Source organism: Metarhizium robertsii (assembly GCF_000187425.2).
Source record: "Metarhizium robertsii ARSEF 23 chromosome Unknown MAA_Scf_2, whole genome shotgun sequence".
Lineage (NCBI taxonomy): Eukaryota > Fungi > Ascomycota > Sordariomycetes > Hypocreales > Clavicipitaceae > Metarhizium > Metarhizium robertsii.
Window position 1 is genome coordinate 873,655 of NW_011942160.1, and position 20,835 is coordinate 894,489.

A 20,835-nucleotide genomic window follows, 5' to 3' on the forward strand; every position below is an offset into this window, starting at 1 on the left:
CCCCAAACTCACGGTAGTCTACATTCTTCATTTTATATTACATGGTGTGTCGTACTACTGGTTGGAAATGACTCTGCAGCACTCTGCAGAACCGCTCACCAATGGGCAGTGAAGAGGATCGCATTATGTTTCAGGTATTGTCCCTGCTGATAGGCACCTTGACGGCTTCATAAAGTCAATGGGCTGTGTGAGCTCTCTTTGCTCAGCCCATTTCACGACATCATAGGATGAGGTGCAGTGAATAAATAACGTATGGCTCACTCGCCTTCATCACTTCGACTTGGCTATCCAGCCAGATGCCGTTGCTAACGAGATGTATATATATATATCAAGTATATATGTATTTTTTTCCTTTCTGCCTCTTCTCCTATAGTAAATCACGACTGCCTTGAAGCAACTTCACCAAAATGCCATTCGCAGCGTACAACAGCTCGGCACAAATGGCACAGTTCATCGTGCTCTTGATCTTCACACCAATAGGCATCTTGGTCACGGTGCTGCGCTTCATCGCTGCCCGCCGCAGCCAGCGCAACACAGATATAGAAGATTGGCTAGCCGTGCTGGCAACCGTCTTCTTCGCAATGTGCAACCTTTCTGGTCTCATGGGCAAGTCGGCACATGGACACGCCGTTTGCCAAGAAATACTTTACTGATCAATGCCCGACTATAGCTATCAGCATCATCAACGGCAGGACCCTCGAGCAGGAAGTCGGCGAGTCCCCCTCTGACTACAAGCTCATGCGCAAGCTAAGTCGGACCCAGATGTCGACTCAAGTGCTACAAGACGAGATGCTTACACGCGGAATACACTAGTGGGACATGGTCGGCCTTTATATGTTCTTCGGGCACCTGCTCACGGTCAAGCTCCGCATTCTAGCCTTATATCGCCGCATCTTTGGCATCCATCGCACCTATCGGTTGTGGATTTATGCCTTTGCCGCATTCCAGACCGGGCTCATCGTCATATTCTGCATCGTGCAAGATATAAGTGCAAGCCTTTTGGCCGATACTTTGACGTCTCCGTCCCAGGCGATTGTCAGCCGGAGAACATCATCGTTTTGGGGGGGCAGTGTCCCCGACACGTTTGTAGACTTTAGTTTAGTTGTCCTCGCAATGGTCATGATTCGCCAATTACATTTGACATCTTCTGTCAAGTGGAAGCTCCGTCTACTGTTTGGAGTTGGCTTCGTGTAAGTATGGCCAGCACATGCAAAGACAAGTGCTAATTCTGACTACAGAGTCGGCGCCATTGGCTTCATAAAAATTGTCATTACCTATTCCACGGACTCTTTCTGTAAGCTGATTATAAGGATGGTCGATTTTCCCCAATCCGGATGCTAGAACCTGTTGCGGCTAATACCTCCATGCTTCAACTAGATGCCTTTAGCATGATCTCTCTCTGGAGCTGTGTGCATATGTTTCTGTCGTTGGTCTGCGCCTGTCTCCCCGTCTACTGTCCGATCCTACCGAGCAGCGTGCTTCTGCACCAGTTCTTCATTCGTATCACGAGCTACGCCAAGAATTCCGGGAACAAATCCTCGCCCCCTAGCAATATACTTGGAGCAGAGGACGGCGACAGCACAAAGGGTCTTGCTGCATGGACCGAGGCACCTCGTGGCCACGGTAGATATCCTCTGAGTGTGATGACTGCCAGGACGCCATGCTCAGCCAAACCATGTGAGGTTCATGTGAGGAAGGAATTCGATGTACGGGGCCCGGATGAGTCGTCAAGCGGACATATATCGTGAAATGGCTAGCTATGCTTTAAGAAAGAAAAATAGTAGATTGGACCCTTGGATTGATCTGAGAATAATTAAGCTTTTATTTGCACAAGGTCAGGATAGTAGTAGTATTGGTGCGGAGTAGTTGCTTCGTTTTGGAGTTGTGTTGGCGCGTCTCTACGACAGCCACGTAGCTGTTGGCTGTGCTATTCTTTTAACTCATATCGTTGTCTGTAATGAGGATGTCCATGAGTTACGCCACAATGAGTTACATATCCTCTGCGCTGGTGCCAACAGACAAGGCACTCAAGCGTTGTTGGTTGTTCTCCTGCCCCAGCGTTCAGCCAACAGGTTCTCGGTGTCAGACTCCGTTGGGTACCGCTTTTGATAGCTCACACAATACGGACGCTCACAGAGTACTACTTGTGGCTATGCCAAACTCGTGCGTCCTTTCGAGGCGAGGCGAGCAAAATACTGCGCTCCGCCGACCCCAACCTCCGGATTCCGGCACGGCTTTCATGGGTGTTGGGACCCGGTAGGTCGAAGTTGGTGGCCAAGATACTATTTCCAGCACAAATGTGACACGATGCTGACGAACCAACGGCTCGGCAAGCATACGGAGTAAGCAACCAGACCCAACATTCATGCGTGTCATGGTCCGTGGCGGAGCACAGAGGACACGACAATGACACAAGATCTCATGAGCAAACAAGCATCAGAGTTGCAAATATGCCAATAGCACGTGATAGGGGTCCCAACGTCAAAGCTTCAAGTTCCATGTCCTCAGAGAAACAACCCTCCATTATCTCTGCGGCCAACTCAAACAAGTCGCAAGCCAGTAGCGAGTAGCCTCCACCCATCTCAGCCCTTTCCCTTCACAGACTCTATAGTCAATCTATCATGGCTTTTTTGCCTGTTGAAGAGCCGGGTGTCGGGCCGCTATTGGCCTATATGGCCTAGACCGTTGGTGCCTCCAGCCCATGCCTGCCTCGAGCTGTAGAGTACAGTCTAACTCAATCTGCTTTCTTGCTTTTGCTTACAAAACAATGCTTGCCTAGATGTTCTTCTATCTTTCCGCGAGGTCAATTTGGCGGTTACACTGTCACCCGCTTGCCAAGTTTCCAGGGCCTAAGCTTGCTGCGATTTCCGATGCTTGGTACGCATATCACTCGTAAGTGAACAAGTCATGTATTCCCGCCTATAAAGGTGTAACTCGCTAAATAAAACCCAAGGTTAGCAGGACGATGGCCCTGGGCTGTGGAAGACGCCATCAAAAAATACGGTCTGGCAATCTTAACGTTTGTATATGTGTGTATTTGGACCTGCTGACCATGGCATGAGAAACAGGCAGCATTATTCGAGTCGCACCCAACGAGCTTGCATTCTCCTCTCCTCACGCATTCACTGGTAAGATACTGCTAACCCAACGAATTTTAGTTCAAGTCTGGTAGGCCGAGCTAAAACAACGTCTTTTCCAGATATATATGGCTCTCACGATAAATACGTAGAGCTATTTGCCAAGACGCAAATTAACAATCACGGAAACGACAAGCATGGCGGCCTTGTCTGGGAATGGGATCCCATCAGACACCGTCAGGTATCTAAGCAAATGACTGCTGCATTCAGCGGGCGAGCGCTTCGCGCCAAGGAGCCTACAATTCACAAATACGTAGACCTCTTTGTGCAACGCATGAGATCTCTGGCCACATCTGCAGAGGGCATCAGTCTCAAGACATGGATCAGTTGGCTCGCGTTTGACATATCCGCCGATACGGCTTACAACCGGCAAATGAATGCTCTCCAAGACAGTACGTGGCTCCATGTCAGAATAAAGGCAGAGGAAAACTAAACACTCTAACCTTGTACAGTGAAAGAGCCCCCATATCTCACAATCCTCACCGAGTTCAACAAGGCCGTTGTTGTAATCCAGACGAGCTGGAGATTTCCATTCCTAGCCCCTCTAAAATACATGTACCTGCTGCTCATTTCGAGAAGATCGCACTCGGACGCTCGAAAGCACAGCCGCCAGCTCTTACAGAAGCGCATCCAGCAAGAGGGAAACGTGGAGCACCCCGATTTCTTCGAGCAGCTCATGCCGCAGAACCGAGAGCTCCCGGATCGGCAGGAAATGCGCCATCTGGAGCAGGTAGCAGGCCAGTTGCTCCTGGCGGGCTACGAAGGCCCCTCGACTTGGCTGTACCTCACGACGTACTATTTAGCAAACGACCAGAGGATGCTCGAAGCCGCGACTAGGGAGGTTAGAGAAGCGTTTGAGAGCTATGACGAAATCACGGCGACTTCTGCAGCCAAATTGCCCTACCTGGCGGCTTGCTTGAGCGAATCCCTGCGCCTGATGCCCTTGATCCCCAGCGGGATGCCTGTCGTCAGCCCCGGCGCCATGGTTGACGGACACTTTATTCCCAAGGGTGTAAGGAGACTCCATGTCTATATCCGGCTGTGTCCTCTTTTTCCGTCGATATGCTAACCAGTGATGCGTCGTCTAGGTGGTATGCCAGACCAGCCCTACGGCACTTGCTCACGATGGCTGTAATTTCCACGATGCTCTGCGCTACCGCCCCGAGAGGTGGCTGCCGAAAAGCCATGCGTTGTATGATGGTGATTTTGCGACGGACCATCTGGACGCTTCAAAGCCCTTTAGCCAGGGGCCTCGGATGTGTCCCGGGAAGGAGATTGCCATGTGGGAAGGCAGAATCTATGCGGCCAAGGTGCTGTGGACGTTTGATGTGAAGCTGGTCGAGGGGCAGAACATCGACATGGCTAATGATTGGAAGGCATGGGGCATGTTTGTGAAGCCCGATGTGCGCATTCGATTTGTGCCGAGATGTTGAATGACGAAGTATGAGTATTTCTCTTTGTCCTTGTATTTCATTAAAATTTTGGTTGTTTCGAATGTCATGATTTTACGGTTGCGCGACTTGAAGAGCCGGACTTGCGATCAATCATGGTTTGTCTGGCTTAGCCTGGAGAGGCAACATTTGAACATTATGCAATTCTGGGTTGCAGCGACAGATATGTCCAGGTTGAGGCAAATGCGAATACGGCCTTTGTGTATAATTAAATACCAGAGTTATTCAAAGAGCCACCCAGAACGCGAGAGATCTAGTTAGGATAGTCCAGTTGAGGTCATGGGAGTTGTTGATTCTCAGACTTTACAACCCCGCGTTGATTCTGTGGTCATACCGTCAACCGGGCCGTATTAAAAGGTCGCACGGGTCCGATCGGCGTGGCTGTGGCTTTCCGATTAGATATGCCCAACTACATATAAGCACCCGCTAAGCTGTTCCCAAATAACCTTGGTCCTGCCTACATATGCAACTAGGGTATCCTTGAATGTCTAGACATCTTGGAGGGGTCCAGCGGTGACGACGCCAGCATCTCGGATCATTCGGCATCAGGCGAGTGATGTAACGGCCCGCACCGCACAACATACCAGGCATCAATTACCTGAGAGCTTATTCTGTTGCCTAGTAGCAGGCAGGTAAAAGTGCTGACGAACGCTTGCGTTGGCCCCTTTTGCTCATGCTCCGGACGGGTTAGGGTTGGCTGTTGAGTCTGTTCAAGCCCGGACGTAAAGACACATTGGTCTCTGTTCTAAACACAAAACCAACAATCCTCTCGCCATCTCAACTTCATCTTACGCAGCGCCTTGGTTATACTCAATATCCACTACGGCCATGAGTCAACAGAGCCCCATCAAGATTCAACTGCTGACCGTTCCAGACTGCCCGTTGGTAGCCAAGGTCCGTGACACACTCAACAACTGCTTGGCAAAAACACGCTCAGGCGCAACGGTCGAGGAGCTTGTGGGAGAGTATCATTCTCCAACGCTTCTCATCAACGGCTTCGACGTCACCGGTAAGCCCGTCTCAGCACAAGGACAACAAAGCTGCCGTCTCGATCTTCCCAATGAGGAGCAGATACTTGCTGCTCTTCGGGGCCTGCCCGTTCTAAGTTGCGAGGATGAAACAGAGGCAGCGGTGGGAAAGTCTGCTTTTCACATTCTGCTACGTACCGCAGGGCGTGTCGCATTGGAACAGGTCAGCCAAGAGACTGGTAGAAATACGGACGACATCAGGACCGGTATAGAGGCGCTTCGGCGCAGGGGCCATGTCAAGATAGATAAACAAGGCTTCATCATTGGGGTTGCTGGATTGAGTTGCATTCCCACAGAGCATCAACTTTCCATCGAGGGGAAGAGACTCTGGGCTTGGTGTGCCTTTGACGTGATTGGCATTTTTGGTGCTCTTGAGGCGTCTGGATTCGCGACATCGGCAGACCCGGCTACTAACGAGCGCTTGGTCGTCAACTTTGTCAAGGGTGTTCCTGATGAGACGGGGCTTGGGGTTTTCATGGCAGACATGCCACCGGGGGGCTCTGTCTGCGAGGACTGGTGTTGGAGAGTGCGATTTTTTCAGTCCGAGTCGGCGGCTGAGGCTTGGGCCCGGGCGAACGGTGTCACGGGTTCTCTTATATCTGTGGCAAACCTGATGGTATCGGCCCGCGAAGCATGGAGTAGGTACGGGTTGTCTTGAGGATAGACTGGCGGAATTGGTATGACCTGCCATCTGAGAGCGGGAAGCTCCATGCAAGTCATAGTTCTCTCAGCTCTGTAAAGATGACTTCTTGTTCGTGTTTTCTATGGTGTGTTCGTGATAGCAGAGTGGCGGTTCAGAAGAAATAATGATTCTAGCTACTAGGTGGACGTTTCTTAATTAAACCGGTCGACATGTCCAAGTACACAGTTGCTCTCTCCGAAATGTCCGCATTCACTTCTCCGTTCTGAATGCATCTTTTGCCCACGGCCCAGGAGCGGGAATGTAGGTCTACGGGATTTTGCAAATGTAGCAAGATTGAGCTGGCTCAACCGGCATTTTGGATAGTACATGTCGAACTTGTCAAGTAGAACTAGAATGAGTACGCGACCCTGTGGCCGTCAAGGGTGATGAGGACAAAACTGAGTACCAACGGCTCAGCCGGTTCTATTTCACATGAACCCGCTCATACTATAAAGTATTCTACGCCGAGTACGAGGTTATCCTCTCAAACAGTCACAGCTTCGCGATACGTCGCTTACAATGCCTTTGCCGAAGCTACCGACCTGGCGTTACATCCGGACTTCAGCTGCCTACAACCCTGCAGGTGTCTTATATGCTCGTCTTGGTCCGGCTCCTCGGCAGGTCCTAGCATTCGAGTTGCCTGGATGCTGTGTAACTAAAGCAACTGAACCCCAGACTTTAGAGTGGCCGCCCTATGTAGTACATAGATGCGAAATACATTCCACCGGGCTGAAGATACTGAGATGACGCAGTATTGCTACGGTCGCAAGCTGTCCTGATGCATCTAAACACCTATCCACTCATATTGAATAATACAAGCAGCTGAAGCTCTATCGGCCGCGGCACACACAATAATTCGTACATGGAGCTCCATTTAGCCGACTCATGCCTTGCCAGCCGGGGGACAAAGCAATACAACACCATCCAGCAGGTGACAAACAAAAGGTTCGCGTACGGAGTGCCTAGCCTCAAACATGCCATGATTGCAACGCGTAATCAAGCAATTGACCAGCCTTGGAGCCTTAACGGTCACAACAAGTCCACAAAGAATCGAAATTTCCTCGGCCGCATGCCCCCAGAGGTACAAACTCCATTTTTTAATTGAAATGTCGATCTTCCCGTCCCCAGTTCCGCCGCGCCGCAAATGACACCCTGCATGGTGAAATTGGGGTGTCGGCATGCGGAGGATTCGAGGTCATGCCGTGCGAGCCAGTTGTCCATCTCTCAAACGGCCATGCTGCGTGTAAATGCCCAATATCAACGATTCCAAGTCTCCTTGTGCCGCGTGAAAGCCCCGCAAAGCTCCGTGTTTCGATGCCTTCATCCGATGACCTGTCGAAAGAGACCGAGTCGGCCTCGACCAGCTCGGAGTAGACTTTCCCTCGCGACAAGGATCCATGTAGGGGAGCCGCTTTGCGCATGCTCCCAATATCCTTTTCGGTCAGGCTAGGCTCGGCCGGAGCCGCAGGGCCGCAATCTACATGGTTGGTCGATTTCACATGTCTGGATTGAACGTCGACCCGTGATCGTGGGCTTCCTATCCCGGTGCCGGGACTCTCTAGCATTCGGGTTTGACAACCACGCCGCCGGTGCGTGGGAGCTGGCTAGTCGTCGGGATAGCGTCATCTGGGCCTTTTCCGGCATTTTCTCCTTTGTCAATATGAAATCAGGGCACGTATTGACAGGGTCGTGTTGCCATCATCTCACGGAACTACCTGACGAGGTGTCGGGAGACCATCTTCGGGCGTGATAACCCCAGACAAACATCGGGCGACTGAGCTTAACAAACCGCCTGCAGAAGAATTCCTCGGAGATATCAAGTATTACCTGCTTTTCTGCTGCAACGTAGCCGGTGAAGTATAGACGAAAGTGCCTGTGATGATGGTTCAGTCTGCGTTTGCTCCTCGGAGCAGAGTGCTCACGTCTGAGCTGAGAAAATGGTCCGTCTAGAACAAGTATTGCCGGCTCATGATTTTTCTATTTAATTCGCCCTTTTCCCTCAACACCCTTCGTCTTTCTTCATCTGCTTGTGTCATCATCCCCAGTCCAACGAGCCTCAGACCACATCGCCACGATGCTCATCGCGCGGTATTTCTCGCTCCTTGCCACCTTGGCCTGTGCCACGGCGGCGCCTTTAATAGAGAGAACAGGACTCTTGCCTCCGAGTCAAGATCCGTGGTATGAGGCGCCCAAAGACCTCGATGCCCTTGCGCCCGGCTCCATCCTGAAGAGCCGGAAGCCCCCGGCTCCCATTGCCGCGTTTGGCATCGAGTCGGTCAATCTCCAAGCCGCCCATCAAATCATGTACAAGACGACCAACAGCTTCAACGGCTCAACAGCAACAGTCACAACCGTCCTGATCCCCCACAACGCAGACCTGACCAAGGTACTCTCCTACCAGTCCATTGTCGACGCCGCGTCCATTGACTGTGCGACATCCTACGCTCTCCAGCTGGGGTCCAAGTCTGGCGTAGTCTTTGGCACATTCACAACCCAAGCCGAACTGTTCCTGATTGCCGCCCTGTTAGACAAGGGCTGGGTGGTTGTTCTGCCCGACTACTTGGGTCCGCACTCTGCCTTTCTCGCCAACAGACTCGCCGCGCACGCCGTGCTGGACGGCATCCGGGCCGTGACCAAGTCCACCGCCTTCACGGGCGTCCAGCACAACGCCACGGTTGCCCTATGGGGGTACTCGGGGGGCAGCGTCGCAACCGGCTGGGCGGCCGAGCTGCATGCCTCGTACGCGCCGGAGCTCAACATTGTCGGGGCCGCGCTCGGCGGCACGGTGCCGAGCATCCCCCCCGTCGTCAAGGCCGTCAACAAGGGCTACGCCGCGGGTCTGTTGCCCTCGGGCTTCCTAGGCCTGGCGGCCGAGTATCCCGAGCTCAAGGGCATTATTCACGAGCAAGTTGTGCCGAAGCACAGACCGGCCTTTGAGAAGGTCAGGAAGCAGTGTCTGGTGGCTGATCTGGAGGAGTTCTTCTATGAAGACGTCGTCGCCATGCTCGAGGAGCCGTCTATTCTTACATCCGGCGCGCTTGCCACCATTCTCGGCGAGGTCGCGATGGGCAAGAGCGCGCCAAAGATGCCGCTTTACGTGTACAAGCCCGTTCATGACGAAATTAGTCCCGTGGTCAACACGGACGACTTGGTCGAGTTTTACTGCGCCAATGGCGGTTCGGTCCAGTACGAGAGGGACTGGGTTTCCCTTCATGGCACGCTGTTGGCTACCGGGGCGCCGAAGGCGCTGTCCTGGTTGATCGGCCTTGTGGACGGCAAGCCCCAGCCTACTGGCTGCTCTACGAGTAACGTGTTTTCCTCATTCTTAGACCTCAAGGCCCTGGAGATTTTCCCCAAGGCTATCCTGGACGACCTGTGGGCGCTGCTGAAAGAGCCCATTGGCCCCCGTCGCCATTGGTATTGGCTTTGAGTGTCTTCTCAGCAAGACGGTCAGTTTAGGGCGGTTGTACGGTTCTTCCGGGCGGGATATTTTGTATCGTAGAGAAATATTAATATATTCTGTAATTTTCTGCAACTGTTGATAAACGTAAGTTGATTGGTTACTGTGAACGTATGCGCGCCAACAAGTCCTCTAGTGTTGAGTGAAGGTTATTACACTTTAATAACTTCACAGTATACACCCAATTGAGTAGGTTGTACCGTGAACATTTGGCCGAAAAGATCCAACAATAGCGTCTTTTGGCCACATCTTCCTCATATTCATCGTAAAAGTGCCAAGTGTGCCCCCCCCCCAACGCATGACAGCCGGACTGCCAAGCTGAAACATCTTGAGTTTAAGCATGTAACTGGCCAAGGCAGAGAGTGCAGCCCAGTTTATGGCGCTCGCTCGTCAACCAATCATCTTATACAATGCCCCCAGCCATGTTATCCAGATGCACTAGATCGCATTACGGGGTCGATTTGGCAAAATCTCATGGCAAAGTACCGAAACACACCAACATGTCCTTCCCTGGAAAAAGCCACGTAACTTACACAAGACTTAACATAGGTGTTCATACAACGCCAGTTAGTCATACTTGTTACAAAGTAGACTCGGAATAATCTTCGTCGTCGGGCATGTCGCTTCAGACCGACCAACAGCGCGGCGTTCGACGCCGCAATAAAGCAAGGGCTCAAGAAATATAGTAGTAGCACTTGAATACACACTCCTAATCACGACCGCCTTCCATACCCCCATTTTATACAGACACACCGAATCATCTCGTGGTTCGACATACGCTTAGCGATGATTGTCAGGCCATTCCAACCCTAACCCTAGTGTCCCTCACAGGCAACTGGTAATCTCTTACCGAACACCAAAAGAATCTTATAATTAATTACTGGTCATATATTAAAAAAAGAACGTCAAGATAATACGCAAATCACGCAACAAAAAAATTAAGCTGCCGGGTAGTAAGGCAAACGAAAAAAAAAACAAGGTATTTAGGTCCGGCCGGGATTCGAACCCGGATCGCCAGATTAAATGAGCCAATGCCAAAGTCAAAGTCTAGAATGCTAGCCTTTACACCACCGGACCAATGGTGGTTGTTGTAATCTGCGATTTTATTACACATTATATACCCTAGTGCAGCCACATAAAAAACGTGCCAAACGAACGGATTGACCTGCCGACACATCCATCCGGCTAGTTCGAAATAACGTCGCGTACGCACAGATAAAGTTCACAGCCCTACGCTTCACCCTGGCGGTCTATCGTGCATGCTACATGATTATGTGCATCAAGATGCGTCTTGCGCAGGCGAGATACAAATCGTGCCTGGTTGAACCAGTCCAATTTCCGAGTCTTAGTCACGCGCTGGATGGCGGGCGATTACAAACGTTACAGTTGATTACGCGCCCATGACGGCTGATTTATGCGCTCCATAACGGGATTGGCTTCCATGGTGTAGCAAATTTGCCATGTATTAAAAAGGATATAATATATGCTTAGGCATATCTAGACATGGTAGGCATATATCTTCTCATATGCCTTCGTAAGGTATCTTTTTGCAGCCTCGTCAAAAAATAGTCGCTCCCTCAGCTTTGCCGATTGCGCCCCATTGGCAACGTGGGTATGCGCAACCTTGGCTGGAATGCTCAACTCCAACAAACAAATAAAACAAAATCTCCATCATCCAATGTCTTTCTCTCTCTCTCTTCTTACGCACATAACTAGTAGTAGTGCCCAATTTCATCGTGATCCGTCGCCCCGCACTCCATTCCAAGCTTCGGTCTTGTGCCCCATCCATCATCAAAGCCATGTTGTTGACATGTTCGCTCGGCATGCGGGTCGCTCTCACTTCGGGTGTGCATGGAAACGCTCATAAACAGCGACCTCTGCTATGTATCTTGCCTGACGTCTCCTCTTGTCGACGGTGCATCGAGCGCGGCGTTTCAGAGTCGGCAATGTCCAATCCATATTCACGACAGCTACAAACCATCATGCTCAGCCCAACCATCCCAGCATCTCCAATGTGCCTCTGGCTTCGGACGGCGTCATTCCAGCTACACCCAGATGTCGAACCTGCGTACCACCGCGCAAACGTTGCAGCCCAAACGCAAGCTTCCAGCTTTCCGCCTCGCTCATGACAAACACATATCTCTTGCCTTCTTGATCACGTACGCTGGCACGGAGGACGTGCAAGCCCTTTGACTTCCATACTCCAGTCTGGCCGGTCGAAGACGGAATGTTAGTATTCTTAAATGTACGCTCGCACAAACCAAGACGGCAGCAATCCTTGCAGGCACGCAGCATCTCAGTAAGATAGGCATCGGCTTCTTCACCGTTCAACACCTTTTGACTGTCGCGGTCTGCGTTTCTTCGGGCTGTTGCCATCTTATAAAGCAAATGGGGGGCGCTCTTGGGTCCGGACGAAGTGTTGGAAGTAGCAGAAGCAGGCAATTTCAAGCAGTGCGGGGGGCACCATACCTCGACAAGTTTGAGTGTCCATGCCTTGACGTCCCATTCACGTTGGGGAACGCCGCGGACGTCGTCATCGATAAAGAGACCTTCAGTCGTGATCCGCAGGATGAGGCCATCCGTGACGGATCCTACGCCAGAGACAAGTTGACTGGCTGGTGTTTTGGAATATTGGCTCATGAAGAGATACACAGCCTGAATGACAATCTTGTCAGGGTCCTTGGTTGAATACGGACCACGAACTGATGGCGGCGGTGAGGTCCGGGCCGTCGTGTGAGACTGCGCCCACGACGCATCGGAGCCGGCAAAGGAGGAGAGGGACGGTCTCCGACTCTTTCTGTTTGGTTGATCGTACGGCCGGTACGAAAACGCATCATCCTCGGGAGTACTGACATATGTCCTCGCGGTCGGGGCCGGAGGCTTCCTTTCGGGACTGGGCGGGTTGTTGGCTTGTGGTGGAACAGATGGCCTGCCATTCGGCCACATATTCGTCTTCTCTCCAACTCCTGAGAAGGCATATGTGCTTGCCACCCGCGTACCTCCTTCCGTGGCGGTAGCATCTTTCTTCTTTTGCTCCTCTTTTTCTTTCTCAAGGTCCTTTTCTTTTTGTTTTTCCTTTTCTTCCCTTTCTCTCTTGAGTTTTTCGACAAGTTCCTTGCGCCGCTGTTCAGCCTCTTCCTTGAGCTTTTTATCCTTGATCTCTTTTTCCTTTCGTTCCCTTTCCTTCTCCCGCTCTTGTCTCTCCCTCGCTTCCTTTGCCCTAAGTTCAGCAAGTCGTTTTGCAGCTTCTTCTCGGCGCTTTTGTTCTGCTTCCTTTGCTTTCCGTTCTTCTTCTTTCTTTCTCGTTTCCTCACGAGCCTTTTCCCAAGTCCCTTTTGGTGTTTGCGGTTTAGGCGAGCTAGGCTTGGATGTGCTAGGCTTGGGTGTGCTAGGCTGGGGCGTGCTAGGCTGGGGCGTGCTGGGTTGGGGCGGATCGGGCTGGGGCGGTGGTCTTTCCCATGACGTTTTTGGCTTCTCTGGCTCTGGGGGAGGCGGCGGTGACTGCGCTCGCGATTGCGGTGATGGACCTCCTCCCCCTCTCGGGGGTGGTGGAGGAGGACTGCCATGAGGCGGCGGAGGGGGTGGTGCTCCTCCATGTCCCCTAGCATGAGCTCCTCCGTTGGGAGATGCGCCCGGCGATGATGCGAAACCACCTGGTCCGGTACCCGGTCCGCTTCCCCCGCTGCTGTACGAGCTTTGATAATGGTAGTTGGAGCCCGGTGTGTCCTTTTGCGTCCGTCCCAAAGCCCAAGCACCAAATCCGACACCGAGTATCAGGAGTGTTATACCCATGTTGCCCAAGCCTTGGAAAGTCTCCCACCATGTACGAAAAGCCGGCGCCATGCTTTGGAACAAAGCCACCATTATGAGAGCTGAGGCAAAGCCCGCGAAGAAACTGTTGACGCTGGGTTTTAATGACGGCAGATACAGAAAACCAGCGCCCGCAGAATGCTCCGGTATAACGAATATATCATACTTGCCTGGTGGCAGGCCCGACGACCTCGGCGCCTCGCCATGCGGCGGAGGCGGCGGCGGCGGTGCACTCATATTCGTCACTCACTTTTCAAGGTTTGCAAGTCGCCGACTAATATAGGTATTCGATGAGGAGTCAGCAGACGAATTGTTGGTGATTTTCGACTATACCGATCTCGCAGGAAACATGAAACTTCTTTTTGATGGGAAAAGTTCTATCAAAATTAGCAACTGTCGGATTGAGAAAAGGACGCATTACTACAAGTATCGGGGAAAACGAACCGTCTGGAAGGCTTGTTGCAGTTGCACCAGACCTCACTCAACGTGGAAATCGGTGCCAACAGAAAGCGAGAAAGGAAACAAACGCCAGGCTCCAAAACAGATTATGCAGATGATAGGGTCAAGAAACGAAGACGCAAGCCGCTCGCAATGCTGGAAGGGAACAGCCGAAAGAGGACAAAAAACCCAACTGGGGTATCACTGCACTGCAGACAATTAGTAGAGGCAAATGTCGATGCAAGGAGAAGATAAAATTGCCCGACGCTGGCTGCGAACCTGCGGTTTCTGCAGCTCTGAGCTCTGGCTTGGATTGACTGGCTCACATGGGTTTGTGGATCTTGTCGCATTGTTTACGTCGAGAGCTCGCACGGGGTCCAGTCAGGTCATAGTTACCCAGGCGCCCTGCCATCTTTGGTGGCAAGTCGGGGTCCCGGTGCCCTGAGTCCTTCAATGTTTCCTGCTCAGAGGGACATCTGGAGGGCGGGTGGGCGGACAGGCACTTGGCACGGCACCTGGGACACACTTCGCAATTCGAGTCCCTAGGCTCCAGCGCTTATTGATTGAGCTCTGGTGATGAGGCGGGGCAGGCAGGGGCTCGAGTGGACGCAACAGCGGCCGGTGCATGCTGAGGCCCCAGGTGCCAGCACCAGACTGCTCAAGAGGGTGTAGTGCGGTGGATGTCTGGCAGCACTTGAGGTGAGTCTGGTGGGTGTCGTGGGCGTGAGTGGGTGCTGGGACGTCGCCAGCCAGCCACTACCATCGCTGCGGTTGGTCCCGCATGCCGCTAAGCACGTCGCTAGCATCGAAAGCTGCCGCCACGGACACCGACACCGTCAAGTCGTGCCGAAGCTCCAGACGACGGCGTCCAGATGGCTGCCTTCAAGGAACAATCACGAAGCAAATACCAGAAGAAAAAAAGAGGAAGCACGAAAAAAAAATACAAAATGAGCCATCGCCATCTAGGTCACCAAGTCCTTCCCCATGACTCTTTTTGCACCAAAATCATAAGCAACCCGGGCAGCAAGGTGGGCAGCGGGGTCGTGCAACGTGGCAGAAACCTCAGCGCTTCACCATCTACATCCCTGATGACGCGGAATATTGGAGCGTCGACACGGGCCATGGATGATTTGATCGTACGGAACACGCCAGACAAAACATGCAGGCCTGCAGGCTCTCCCGTCGTCGTTGGTTTGCATGGATGAATATCGACCGTGACCATGTCTGGGGTCCGTCACCAGCAACAAACGCCCTGTTGGACATGCTGCAGACTTTTCCCTGGAACCATCTAACGCCCATGGATTGACCAGACCCTTCTACGAGTACGGAATACTATTGCAATAGGGGTCGACATGTCAAAACGGCCAGGTCGGCATTACGGACCACCCTACGGATGTACCAAGTACTACGAAAGCCAACTCCTTCGCCATGGTCCAGACTTGCAGACAGCTGCCTGTCCTGCAAGATGCATCCCAATTCGTCATCACCCTGCACCAATTGACGCTTCGTCTTACCAGTCAGAACCACCTTCTCACCTCTTCCCTCCTCCGCAGCGCTTCCGCTTCTCTCGGCGCAGTGATACGGAATGCCAGGCCAGGCGGTCAAAGACGCTTGTCACGAGACTCGCCTTGGCTCCGCCACAGTCCCTAATACTACTCCGTAGTCATGCATGGATATTAATATTGTGCAAGAAAAGAGTCATGAGCGCAGGGCAGACCAAAGGACACGGTGCAACAAGTGGTCGGAGCCACCAGCCCAAAGCGATAAGAAATAAAGGACGAAACGAAACGCGCAAACCAAATCATCTATCTAGCGATGCTGATGGCAGTGTAGGACTGTATAACGTAGAATCTGAACAACGGGGTCCTGTCCTCCTGCACGGGGCTATGGCAGGATTGATTGAGATGTAACAACAGGCCCAGATATTGCCCAGCCGGCCTGCATTGCAAAACCAGGGCCCTCGTTATCATTGTGTCATCCACCCGCCCAGCGGCATATTTATCCGTTGCCCAGCAACGAGCGCCACGACGCGTCGGTCAGGTGACGTAGCATGGTCGATCCCGTAGCGAGGTGGGTACCTGAGTTACGTACCATGTGCTTTGACGAAATGACGAAACACGTTCGGCTAGCTCACGTTGGTAGATGTGGTACGTACTACAACAATGAGGACAAGCGTTGACGGTCTGTTTCTTGTAATGTGTGCCAAAAGACTAGCTTCGCATTTTTATTATTTCTTGTCTCGTCAAGTCTTCTAGATCGATTTATGTAGAACAGCTACGATGGCCTAGCCATGTATCCCAAGCTTTTGGCGCCAAACGTCTAGAGAATGCAAGTCTGCCGCACACATCCCACATGGCACGCGTAACGCTCAACGGCTGTTGGAAATAGCTTACAAGACACTCTAGCCAAGTGCCCGGGTGGGTAAGGCGTTGCGACGTCATAGCCAGGCAATGGACTTGCCTCAGTTTCGACGTGCAGGTATCGGCATCTTTTTCTGTTGGTTGATATTTCTTGGCCAAATGCCAGTAGAGTTGCCTCTGTTTCCATTTTGTTAACAGTTCTCAACTTGGTCATGTTCAAGTTGATGCGTTCAGGTACAAAATGCCACTCGCCAGATGGTACGCAGTCTGTCCCGATTCGCAAAATGGCGAGGACCCTTGAATCTTGGCGAGCTTGAAAGCTATGGAAGGAATTGTAATGCACCATCACCCAGGCTGGGATGTTGGTGGCATGGCTTCTAAAGAACAAACTCCAGGTGGAGAAAAATTGGCAAATAATTCACTGACGGCATTGTAGAGATCGACGGGGCTAGACGAGGTACAGGCCTTGTGTCGCGTATGGCCGGCCAAGGGCGGCTATGACAAGTGTCAAGGACAGAACTAAAGATTGAACTCGGATGAGGAGAAACCTGGCCAAAAGGGTATCGAGCCCTGGTACGCAAACTTCGAAACTTTTGGTGTACCTAGAAACAGGACTGGTCTACCAGAGGCTGAAGACATCAACGTTAGGGAGCCACAAGGAATAGCCAGCAGCTCAATGATCAAAAAGCTGTTGTTGTCAAAGCTGAAACTGCGTATTCCCTTTCTATTACGAAGAAAAAGCGAGTGTCAGGCCAAGCAGCTGCGGGTTTAGCAACGCCGGCGTGCATGATGAAAGCGAGGCGGACGAGGATTGACTCCTTTGTGCGGGAAATGTCAATGCTCTTGAGTTGGTGCGGGCGATCCAACATCCTGAACGTGGTGCCACGCCCTCCTGCCCTTCATCAGAATACAGGGCAAGCTTGCTGACATAATCAGGGAGCGAGGGGCATCCGTCGCTTGGAGCTCAATGAACCACAGCTTGGGTGTCGTAGCATGGCGACCAGAATTTGATGACTGAAATGATGGAGCGAGAGCGTATCCTGGCGCTCTACTCCGTACAGGGACTCGCCTCCCCCCCTCCCCTCCCGAGAGCCCGCCCCCTCCCCGGAAGGTGAGATCATCTCTCAACTCGGCGATCATTTCGTGGTGCGCCAAGGAGCAACTGTCACGAAATACACCCACGCAAAACCGGCATGGGCGCCAATGATCACCCAAGGTACCTATTCTATAGGATACCGTGGGACAAGTATGGGATCACATAAGATAGAATATAACCGCGAAGGGCTGTTAGGGAAGCTTTGGTATACCACTGTTGTTAGGAAGTATCTGTCGATGGACTAAAATCATGCCCGGGTATCAACTCCCATAGACATTAGCCAACAGCCCCCTCCAACAATTGGTTCATGATTTCGTCTTGAACCCATGTGTACCACGCCTCTTCTTGAAGACCGAGATACACAATTGCCTGCAGACCCTCGTATACAAAGTTTTGACAGTTCCAATCGGCCTCCCGACCCTCCACTTGGACTGACGCAACAGTATTCAACGGCCACATCTCCTCACCCTTCCATACAGTGATATACCCAGCGTCAACATGGCTCAGGTAGGAAGCATCAAGCTCCCAGTGCGCTTGTCCGTTTTCTAGGGTCACTCCCCAGGGGAGTCTCTCATTGTCCCGCTGTACGTGGACAGATTTGTGGAAACCCGGGTCGTCGGGCGATGTGAAGTACATGATAACATGCCGTCTATACCACACATCAGGAACGCCTCGAAAGATGAAAACGCTCAGGTGAATCCTTGTTGTTTCGGCCTGGTCGCCCTGCGTCTCCGTTTCTTCACTTTTCCGGGCTGATTTACCGCCATGTCGATCCCCATCTTCTTCCCCTTTATGTGACTTGTGACTGTTGTGGTTGCTGTGGCCAGACTTGCAGGAGGGCATTGTGAAGAGACGTCTCTGTATGCCTTGGAGAAGGTCAAAGCGAAAGATACAAACAAGGCTCGATCGCTGTTGACAAATGGTCAACCACTTGGTCCTTCATATAGGCAATCAAAATCACGATCCAGATATTGGTCGAACGACGTGGTGCAGCTGTACGCCCCGAACGGGTGGAACATTTCACGACGGCCATCTGGCCAACTCGAGGGTCTGGAATGGGAGTTGAACCGTGCGTTCTGATACGAAGATGAGCCGATGCCCGGCATGGGCTGGCCGGAATATCATCATTGTGCGGAGAAATACGACAATCCAGGTTGAGCCAACGGATGGTGCTGCTCTGGAAACATCAGGCAGACACTTTGACAAGCGTCTTTGCCAAGGGCCAACAGGACATGAAGAACCAACAAAAAACAGGGCGAACATAGGGTACATGTGTATTGGTGGTGGTTGTTTGTTGCCTGGGCTGGCGGCAACCAGCCGGAAGCCCCGAACCGCACGAGACAGGCCGGCTTCCCCACAAACCATGTACTGCTTGGACGCGGACAATATCCCACATGCAGCTTTCAAGCAGGTAACGGTGCACATGTGACGTGGAAACTACTTCGTGGTGCTGTCGACCAACATGAAGTGCAAGAGTCATGAGTGTATGTACTGATCTGTGAACCCGTGGCTCCCTTCAGGAGCCCATGCATTTATCAGCTCATCCAACGTTGGGCTTGAATGAGATCCGCAATCGACACCAGTAGGCATCATTCAGCCCTGTATGTACATACCACCCGACCATCCAATGGTTGCCATGACTTGTCGTCCAAGACTTACTGTGCATACCGCTACAACAATTTTCTCACATCTTTTTTTCAAGAGCGGTCATACGCAAAAGATACTCTCAAAGTCCCGTGCCAAAATTCAACCACCAGTCGATATGTCAGTGGCGTTCCCCTAATCGCGTCCCCTAGTCAGCCGGCTATTCACTGCTTTGAATCTGCAAATCTCCTTAACCTGATAAATGATATCCATGTTGCTACTCTGCCGTAATGCTACCTACCTAAATCACTGAATCCATCAGAATCACGGCGCGGCAAACCCCTCACTTAGCCTTCCAGGAGGCAAGCGCTCGCCCATAAATCGGGGGAAACGAAAAAAGAACGCCGGGATATAGAAAGAGCACGCATCTCACTGACCCGCCTAGCCTAGCCCCAAAATGTGCAGCAGCACGTCGACAAGCCATCCGAGCCCCTCGGAAACTCTCCTGCCCATCCACACCGTCCAGACGACGGATTCCAACGTCCCCATGATGATCCTCACCACGACCATCATAAAGACTAGTCACAGCTTTTTGATCCGGTTCTGGGCCACGCCCAGCTTGTCATTCACCCTGTCCACATCGCCGTTCAGCGCGGCCAGCATCTCAGTCTGCGCATCGACCTCGTTCTTCATCTGGATGCCCAGGGCCTTTTGGCGCCGTATAACATCGGCGAGCTGGTCGATGGCTTGGTCCTGCGAGGCCATTTCCTGTTTCTGCAGCTGGAGAACCCCCTCATTGTCGAGTTCCCTGGTTTGCGCCGTCTCGGGGAGCGGTGCGCCGAGGACGCGGCCCGTCGTGGGGCGGGCGCTCTTGAGAAGGGTTGATTTTTCGTCGGCGGCGGCCGCGCTGACGCTGCTGGTGCCACCATTACGGGGGTTGCTGCCCGACGCCGATGCGGTGAATAGGGCGGTGGATAGTTTCTCGAGGCCGTCGCGCTCCATGCGTGCGTTGGATACGAGATCTCGGCGGCGGCGGAGCTCGCCTTCGCCCAGCCTGTTGGATTCCTGCATCTTGCGGAGGCCGTCTGATAAGCTGGTGACGAGGATGCCGGCTTTGAAAAGCACCTTGCTCGCTGCTGAGCCCGCCTCTGCCGCTGCTGTGCTGTTGCCGCTGTCTGATGCCGCGTCTCTCCGTGACAGACACTGTCTTGCCTCGTTCAGGTTCTGCTTCAACTCTCTGTACATGTCCAGCCATGTCTGGGGATCTGCTGCTCCCGTGGCAGCCGGTCTGGCCATTCCCGGCGCCGACACCGCCGAGCTGGTGGTGCTGGTGCTGGGCAGGTTCAGAAACGCCCGCCAGGCAGAAGTGTCCCTCCATCGCCGGTCCGGCGTCTCTGCAATCGTCCGTAGATACTTCTCCAGGGCAATTTGTCGGTTCCTCGTGAGGTCTGGTGATCGCACGGTAGATTTGAGCCAGTGCTTGCCGGGGAGGGGCTCCGGCGGTGGCACGCCGACTTGTTGGACGAGCGTGTTGTGAAGTCTTGCAAAGTCCGAGTAGCGCTTTTGCACAACAAACGACCGTAGGGGTAGGCGGAGTGTGATGTTGTACAGTGTGTATGGTTTGGAACCGACGTCTTCAGAGACACTCGTGGACGGGATGGCAATCTCGGGTGGCGGAGCCATGGCCGCAATCTGTGTGTTTGTTGGGTCTTCTCCCGTGATGCAATTCTATTCTATGATGTGCCGCGATAAAAGTCGAGTAAGCGTGCGTCGGGGTTTTTTGTCGAGT

The 20,835-nt window shown here is 52.5% G+C and overlaps 6 protein-coding genes across 6 annotated transcripts; 3 read left to right on the forward strand and 3 right to left on the reverse strand.

Moving 5' to 3' along the window:
* Positions 1–407: 407 nt before the first annotated feature.
* MAA_09686 (Cytochrome P450 CYP5325A1) lies at positions 408–4,570 on the forward strand (the record flags this gene model as incomplete). The annotated part of the gene is made up of 8 exons (XM_007827684.1): positions 408–629; positions 814–1,190; positions 1,239–1,294; positions 1,378–1,623; positions 3,069–3,128; positions 3,200–3,529; positions 3,590–4,149; positions 4,226–4,570. 8 exons carry the CDS (start codon positions 408–410, stop codon positions 4,568–4,570), a joined length of 2,196 nt encoding a protein of 731 aa, XP_007825875.1.
* An 846-nt stretch (positions 4,571–5,416) lies between these two features.
* MAA_09685 (alkylmercury lyase) lies at positions 5,417–6,274 on the forward strand (the record flags this gene model as incomplete). The annotated part of the gene is made up of 1 exon (XM_007827683.1): positions 5,417–6,274. The coding sequence occupies one exon, from the start codon at positions 5,417–5,419 to the stop codon at positions 6,272–6,274; it is 858 nt and encodes a 285-aa protein (XP_007825874.1).
* A 2,098-nt stretch (positions 6,275–8,372) lies between these two features.
* MAA_09684 (lipase 2) lies at positions 8,373–9,728 on the forward strand (the record flags this gene model as incomplete). Its single annotated transcript, XM_007827682.1, has 1 exon — positions 8,373–9,728. The coding sequence occupies one exon, from the start codon at positions 8,373–8,375 to the stop codon at positions 9,726–9,728; it is 1,356 nt and encodes a 451-aa protein (XP_007825873.1).
* Positions 9,729–11,744: 2,016 nt separating this feature from the next.
* On the reverse strand, positions 11,745–13,805 carry MAA_09683 (proline-rich protein RiP-15; the record flags this gene model as incomplete). Its single annotated transcript, XM_007827681.1, has 1 exon — positions 11,745–13,805. The coding sequence occupies one exon, from the start codon at positions 13,803–13,805 to the stop codon at positions 11,745–11,747; it is 2,061 nt and encodes a 686-aa protein (XP_007825872.1).
* A 3,933-nt stretch (positions 13,806–17,738) lies between these two features.
* Positions 17,739–18,305, reverse strand: MAA_09682 (uncharacterized protein; the record flags this gene model as incomplete). Its single annotated transcript, XM_007827680.1, has 1 exon — positions 17,739–18,305. One exon carries the CDS (start codon positions 18,303–18,305, stop codon positions 17,739–17,741), a length of 567 nt encoding a protein of 188 aa, XP_007825871.1.
* A 1,323-nt stretch (positions 18,306–19,628) lies between these two features.
* Positions 19,629–20,729, reverse strand: MAA_09681 (Phox like protein; the record flags this gene model as incomplete). The annotated part of the gene is made up of 1 exon (XM_007827679.1): positions 19,629–20,729. One exon carries the CDS (start codon positions 20,727–20,729, stop codon positions 19,629–19,631), a length of 1,101 nt encoding a protein of 366 aa, XP_007825870.1.
* Positions 20,730–20,835: the final 106 nt, after the last annotated feature.